Source organism: Lolium perenne, chromosome 6 (genome assembly GCF_019359855.2).
Source record: "Lolium perenne isolate Kyuss_39 chromosome 6, Kyuss_2.0, whole genome shotgun sequence".
In the NCBI taxonomy this organism is placed as follows: Eukaryota; Viridiplantae; Streptophyta; class Magnoliopsida; order Poales; family Poaceae; genus Lolium; species Lolium perenne.
Window position 1 is genome coordinate 256,246,934 of NC_067249.2, and position 7,442 is coordinate 256,254,375.

The following is a 7,442-nucleotide window of genomic DNA, read 5'->3' on the forward strand; positions in this document are numbered from 1 at the left end:
GTAATTTGTATTATGCTTGGTGTGCTTTGTAATTCTGGTGAACTATAATAGATTCTTCCAGAAAAAGAGAGATCTTCTATAATAGATTGGGATCCTCTTTCAGAAAAAGAGATCGGATAACGTTATTAGCGAGTTCTTATTATTTGTTTTCTCACCAAGTGAAGCTTCTGCATACTACCAAGTGAAGCCACTACGCCAACATGGGATTGGTGGAGAAAATGGAGACATGATGGTTTAATATTAAGCATCTCTAGAGAATTAAGCCATCATGCCCAAAGCTTACAATCTTGGGCAGGGAGCTAGCATACATGGTTAGAGAAGGTAGGTGGATGAGGTGGCATTACAGCAGAGTACAAGGAGTACATTGGTATTTTTCCAGCATTATTCCATCAAAACAAATAGGATTGGGAGATCAGTTAACCCAGAGACAAACAACAGCGGCTGCAGTACCAACTCAATACCCAGGTCTCTTCTTTTTCTTCTTCTATATAATACGCAGGATCCATCATTCTAATACAACATCTCGCAGTACAATCGATACGCAGGGTTTCTATCACGACTGCCGCATCAGGAATCCGCAGCAACTCCTCTAATAAGACTAGTTTCACGGGCAACGACCTACTCGCGGATGGAGTTGATGTCGATGTTGGAAGATCTCGAATCCATCTGCCTCATCAGGCCTGCTGGTGCCCATCCGCCCATCGGGTGGGGCGGCATGTTCATGTTGTGCTCGGGAGGTGCCATTGCGAGGGGCTCTTCGCTGCCACCCCCATCATGCTCCTCATTCTCCATGTCTTGCTCAGATTTGGCTTGGTTTTTCTGTGGACCCCCATACATAGGAGACCCTGAGTCCATCTGGTTCATCAGGCCAGGTGGCCATCCGCTCATCGGGTTAGGCGGCATGTTGTGATCTGACAGCGCCATCGTGGGGGCATCTTCCTCGCCACCATTCTGCTCTTGATTCTGCTCCATGTGTTGCTCTGCTTTGGCTTTGCTTTTCTTTGATCCACCGCCATACATGAAACTTCCCACTATCACCTGGGGCAATGCACGAGCGATCGGTTAGAACCAACAGATTAACTTAACCGCAATAAATCAGAATATACAATACTCATAACAGGCTCCCAGTTTGGGAAAAGTAACTACGTACAGGAGACAAGACACATAAATAAATAACCAAAATTCTGAGATTGATTGGATGAGATGTCATACCTGAACAGTTCCAGCTGCTGTCAGGACTCCGCCAACACTCCCACCAATAACCCTATGGTCAGGACCGCACAAAGCTATGCAAAGGCCTCCACTTCGAGTGCGGGTACCGCCTTCCTCTAGCACCAAATATGATCCAGAAAGACACAGGATTTCGAATCGACCCTGCCAAAGCAACGGCAACACATAAAAATGCGGACAAAATAGTTCTTCTCAGGCTCAAGAGTAAAACCGTACAAGTCAGCAGTTCAATGAAAAAAATGAAAATAACAGCGAAAGTTCTTAGCATAGAAAACTAATTTGGAGCAGCTAGTTAAAGCACATTTGCGATTTAGACATTAAATGATGTAATTTATATATATAACTATGTGTAGTCAAAATCTTTTTACCCCCAAACAACAGGTTATTGAAACAACCATCAGTAAAGTATTTTAACAAGTTGAGAGAGCTCAGCCCTTTTGACTTGGGCCAAAGTACAGGACAGAGGTATATTTAACCCTGAACTGAAAAGTACAGGATAGTTGGTACTTCCTCGGTTTCAATTAATTGAAACAGCTGTGTTTATATGCATGTACGGTCAATTAATTTGGAAAGGAGGGAGTACATCCTTTGCTGTAAATAAGAGTGTGTGAGAATAACAAAAGCGTGCATGTCATAGTAAGATACTATAACAGCACTAAGTATCAAGACACCTAGAGCACGATACCTCATATGTCACTGAACCAGAATCCGAATCCTGCAGAAGGGTAGCAGTGGAGACAGCTCCTGTTGCTGAAATGATGCAAATAGCTCTTGGGCCTTGTTGAGAGAAAGCCATTATTCTGGCATGAATGTCCTGCACATATACGAAACTTAAAATTGAAAAACAGCCAGGCATATAGAACAATGTTTGAAAACTATGAAGTATTTCGTAGAACAAACAGAAGAGCCAGATACACTGCAGTTTCTCACAAGAAAAACTATCTACTTATCTACATAATTTAGCTTGGATGTCACCACACTGATGCTACTATAGCTGGTGGTCTCCAATTACTTGCATTTTAGGTTTCAACATGATTTGACCACAGCATCTAATAGTCCGTACAAAAGTCTGGAATTAATGTATACAGACACTAAATGTGACCTATGGAACTAATTATATGACAAGTGATATAAAAGAAGTTCCTTTACGAACAACAAATAAAAGCTTGCACTAGTCAATTGGTTAATTAAGCATTTGCCTTTTCTGCTACGTCATCTGTCACATTCATCTTACTTCCACAGGAAACTGAACCGATATAAAACATATGGCAAATCAACAAACTATTTGAAGGCAATTTAGTGCATTATTAGATAGAATCTTTCATCGCTCGTAGCAACCAACAGTCCAGCAGTTTAATGGTATAATAACACCAAAATAAATGAAAAACGTATGTCAGGCCATCAGCACACCACTACTAGAAAACAGTACAACTGATAAAAATTTATTGATCACTCTCAACCTACCTCTCCAGCTGAAATAATAATCACATGAGGAGTAAAGCCTGTTCCAACAGAGCCAAGAAACCACTTTCCTGAGAAAGATAAAATAAAAGCAAGCATGAGAAAGAAAGAAGAAAATGGCTGTACTGCAAATGTGTACTTCTTTGTCTTTTTTAAAGGAAAAGGCAGATGCAAACAGCTTGCTTAACAGAATTGAGTCAACATACACCTTGAGTAATTCATCGATTCAAGAGATACGGAACATGATCTCAGGGAGTAAAGTCATTTCTTTCAGTTTGAACATTGTAACAGTTAAAAATCACATTTATTTATTAGAAAAAAGCATAACATTTAGAGAAATGTCAAGACATGTGGTGTGTAGCAGGAGACTACATAAAAAGAATGTGGATAATAATATTTGGCATGTCTTCCAACTGACAATAGAAAAAGGTGAGTAACAACCAACTAATCATGGGCAGGTACTTGGGAGCAATATAGGAAAAGCATAAAGTAGAGAAACAATACAAACATGGTTTCCGGATTTTATCAACGTATCAGATAGTATAAACCAGATTGTTTCCATATCTATGATGAAAAGCTATCATGAAAAATGATACTATAGCATTATTGGCATCATATAATTGCGAAGTTTACAACCAGCTACCAGATACATGCCAAAAACATATAGGAAATGCATTATCCCCAATGCCATAAAGCGATCATCTCCGTAGCATTAACAGAAACACTCAGACACTCGAAATACTAATCAGCATAAAGCGCGCAAGACAGTCATCATCATGAAACACGCAAGGATATGGGTGCAGGCGCTCACCAAGCGAAGCCAGCTGCTGCATCTTCCCGGACCCAGGCGGGCGCCCTCTGGGCCGCTTCTCTGCCAGCGCGCCCGAACCAGACCCCCCGGAAGCTGGTGTGGTAACAATGGCCCCCGGCCCAAACCCAGAGCCAGGCGTGGCTACCATGGTCCCCATTCCGGAGCCGGACGAGTGGGGCGTGGAGGGGGACGGCGAGGAGAGCCCCAGCGCCGTGGCCGACCCGTCGGGCTTGTACTTCCTGGGCCGCCCGCGCTTCTTCTTCACCTGCTCGTCCTGGCCGCCCTCGCTCCCCTGCTGATCCCCTTTGCCGTCGGCGGCCGCACCACCACCCATGCCGCCACCATCGGCGCCCTGGTGCTGTTGCTCCTGCTGCTGCGGCGGCGGCAGCATGTGGGGCGAGGAGGCGTTCTGGTGGTGGAACCCGCCCTGCCCAATGTGGGCGGGTGCCCCGAAGGGCTGCTGCTGGAAGGCGTACCCGGCCGAGACGGCGTCAAGCTGCTGCCGGTAGCCGCCGGGCGGCGCGGCGTGGAAGGCGGCGCCGGCCGGTCCCGGCGCCGGGGGCGAGCCCATCCCGCGGTGCTGCACGTAGAAGGGCGAGTAGTTGGGGCCCGACGTCGCGGTGGACTCCCGCCCATCCATTCATGGAATGGGCAGCCGGGGCCGGACGTTTCGGGGAGGTACCGGAGCGCGCACGCGAACGGGCGCGGGCGGCCTCGGAGATCTCGCCCACCAACTCCCGCACGCAGAGCAGAGAGGGGCAGCCGTTCTTGCCGCGAGATCAGATCGAGAGGAGGGTGAGATCTTCTGGGGTGGAACCGGCGGGGGCGAGAGGGACGGGTGAGGCGGGAGGGAGGGACGGAAAAATCCGATCTTTCCGGGAGGAATGGGCCGGGATTAGTGGAGCGGGGAGGGGAGGTGGCGGCGGAGGCGGAGGTGGCGGGATCTGTGCGGCGGCGGCGGGAGGGGAGGGGAGGGAGGCGATCCCGATCGAATGGCGGGCGGGCGGGCGGAATGGGGGCGCTAAAACCCTAGAGATGGGGGAGAGTGGGGGAGATCGGGAGGAGTGGGGGGAAGAACCGAAGAGGGAGAGCGAAGCATGTGTTGTGTGGTGTACTCTGTGTGTTGCTGCAGGAGAGAGAAGGCAGGAGACACCAGGATTGTTTGTGCAGCTGAAAATACAACTCATACCTTGTGTGGGTGGGTGGCTGCTTTTATCATCATAGGGATTCATCTTCCAAAAGTTTTTTTTGTTGTATGTATCTTTTGGATAGGGATTTGGTGCACATGGGCATCAGTGCTCCCACCACCTTCAGATTTTAAAAAATTTCAAAACCTCACACTTCTATTTCTCTAAAAAATTATGGCGTTAAATATGTAGATAGATATGTACAGGAGGAGTCTACGCAAAAAATCCCGATAAAAAATACTTTAAATTTTGAGAAATACAAAATAAACAAATTCCTGACAAAAAAGATATACTATTTTAATACTATTGTACTACCATTTACTGCCACTGATTTGTTTTTTTATATTTCCCGAAATACAATGTATTTTTTAACGGGACTTTTTTGCATACACCCATACTGTAGATATCTATCTATATATTTAACACCAAAAAATTTAGAGACATAGACGTGTGAGGTTTTAAACTTTCAAAAATCTGAAATTGGAAGGGGCACTGGTGCCCATGTGTCAAAGACACTTTCTGGTATCTTTTCTGCAACTTCGACATTTTTGTGTACATTCTTTAGAGGTTTGAGATTCATTGAAGATACGCTTTGAGTAGAGGCAGAACCATTTCTTAGCAATTTTTGTTTTTTGCATTACAGGTCTACAACAATGGTGTATATGACCTTTCAAGACCTTGATGTTGAGGTTGCCAACGACATTGAATGGAACTTCACAATGAGGGTTCATATTCGGCACTTTCCGACTACATGGCCTAGTTTGCGGGAAACGCTGACAATAATGATGAAACTGGTGATTTCGAGCAACTAGGCATCAACCAGGTGTAAATCCTTTATGTGCATGTAATCAAGAATTGAGTGTGGACAGTCTACCGCCTCATCACAAACGGTGCAAAAGTGACGGTTTTAGTAAGTTTGCAAGAGCAAGAGCACGCATTCGTGTGTCCTTCGCAAGTGCCGATTCTTGTTGATTATTTGGAATATGATCAAACATAAACGCTCATTGGTTATTCACCTCCTTAATCTGGAAAAACTCGCAGTTGCTTTCTTAGTGGTGTTCGCTTCATGGGAAATTTTGATTTGAGAGGAGGGTGCATGTTTCCCCGAGTATTCTACTTATGTACTCTATCTGTGAAGAAATAATGAGGTTGTTTCCAAAGTGTACGTCACACGGTTGCTAAATATCCGCATACCGTAAATTTGTTTTTCTTTGAGGAGTGGTGTAAATGTTTTACATTACTTTCGTTTCTTGCTACTAGAAAAATGGTTCCGCGGATGATATTCTCTAGGAAAACACACACACCATTAAGTACATTCACAGGTACTTGTTCATCTCACTGAACTGAAAATAGTACACATACCTTGTTGTGTGGGGGTGGGTGGGTGTGTTTATCATAGGAATTCATCTTCCAAAAGTTTTTTGTTGGATGTATTTTTTCTAGATCTTTGAAATTCTTATATACATTTTTAAAAGGTTTAAGATCCATTGAAGATACACTTTGAGTAAAGGCAAAACAATTTTTAACTGAAAATTTTGCAATACAGATCTACAACAATGGTTTACATGAACTTTCAAGACCTTGATGTTGAATGGAACTTCACAATGAGGTTCAGCACCTTCGGACTGCATGGCCTAGTTTGCGGGAACCGATGGCAATAACGATGAAACCGGTGATTTCAAGCAACTAGGCATCAACCAGGTGTAAATCCTTTACGTGCATGTATTCAAGAATTGAGTGTGGCCAGCCGGCCAACTCATCACTAACGGTGTGAAAAATCTCGGCTTTGGTAAGTTTGCAAGAGCAAGAATATGCATCGTATGTCCTTTGCAAGTGTCGGTTCTTGTTGCTTATTTGGAATATGATCAAAGATAGAGCTCCTCAGTTATTCATCTCCTTAATGTGGAAAAAAAAAACGTCCTTACCTTCTTAGTGGTGTTTACTTTCATGGATAAATTTTGATTTGAGTGGAACGTGTATGTTTCCCCGAGTATTCTACCTGTGTACTATCTGTGAAGAAATAATGAGGCTGTTTCCAAAGTGTCACACAATTGCTAAATATCCGCATACTGTAAATTTGCTTTTCTTTGAGGAGTGGTGTATACGTTTTACACTGCTTTCGTTTCTTGCTAGAAAAATGGTTCCGTGGATGATATTCTCTAGGAAAACACACACACACCATTACTTGTTCATCTCACTGAAGTGGCATGGGTGTATCTTACAGTTCACATTGCGATGACACCTTTGGATGACAAAAACAGTTTTTGCCAAACAACCAGCGCAGAGGATCCTAACGTAGCCTTGACCAGGTACGGAGAAAGGGACTGTTCGTTTTGCTGACGGGTAAGCCGAGATGGCAATTATTGGTTGGTTCCTGAGCCCAAAATTATACGAGAAAAGATTAACTTTATCGCCACTAAAGATATTTTTTGTTATTTCGTGTTGAGCTAATTAGTTATCTCCAGCGGCCCGACTGAAAATGAACACAAAAAATCTTTTTGATTTGTTTGGATTGGATGGCGGAAATCAAAATCGGTTGAATGTGTTCGTCTGTTCGTTTGCATCGGGAGCAGTCCCAGTGGCTTGACGCAAAAAAAGAACCGAGCACCATCAAGCAGAGTTAATAGCAATTAGCGGCCCCTCGATTCCTGCCAGCGGGAAGTTGGCGTGCACCCAACACTTCCGACCCTTTGGCAAGCTTATAAATGGGCGGCGACGCCTGATAATGAGGGCCTCTAAAACCCTAGCTCCCC

General features: G+C 44.5%; 1 protein-coding gene across 1 annotated transcript; it reads right to left on the minus strand.

The window, feature by feature from the left end:
* Positions 1-442: 442 nt before the first annotated feature.
* On the minus strand, positions 443-4,537 carry LOC127305265 (AT-hook motif nuclear-localized protein 5). Its single transcript, XM_051335674.2, has 5 exons — positions 3,503-4,537; positions 2,695-2,762; positions 1,916-2,044; positions 1,213-1,374; positions 443-1,038 (listed from the first exon to the last, which is right to left on the minus strand). Exons 1-5 carry the CDS (start codon positions 4,140-4,142, stop codon positions 619-621), a joined length of 1,419 nt encoding a protein of 472 aa, XP_051191634.1. The 5' UTR covers positions 4,143-4,537; the 3' UTR covers positions 443-618.
* Between the last annotated feature and the right edge of the window lie 2,905 nt (positions 4,538-7,442).

What these genes read in the sequence shown, in the direction of transcription:
- LOC127305265 (XM_051335674.2), bottom strand. Translation starts at nt 4,142, where the DNA reads ATGGATGGGCGGGAGTCCACCGCGACGTCGGGCCCCAACTACTCGCCC. An exon ending in GCAGCAGCTGGCTTCGCTTG is followed by an intron (nt 2,763 to 3,502) that starts GTGAGCGCCTGC and finishes TATCTTTCTCAG; the next exon opens with GAAAGTGGTTTCTTGGCTCT. An exon ending in CTGGTTCAGTGACATATGAG is followed by an intron (nt 1,375 to 1,915) that starts GTATCGTGCTCT and finishes TTGCTTTGGCAG; the next exon opens with GGTCGATTCGAAATCCTGTG.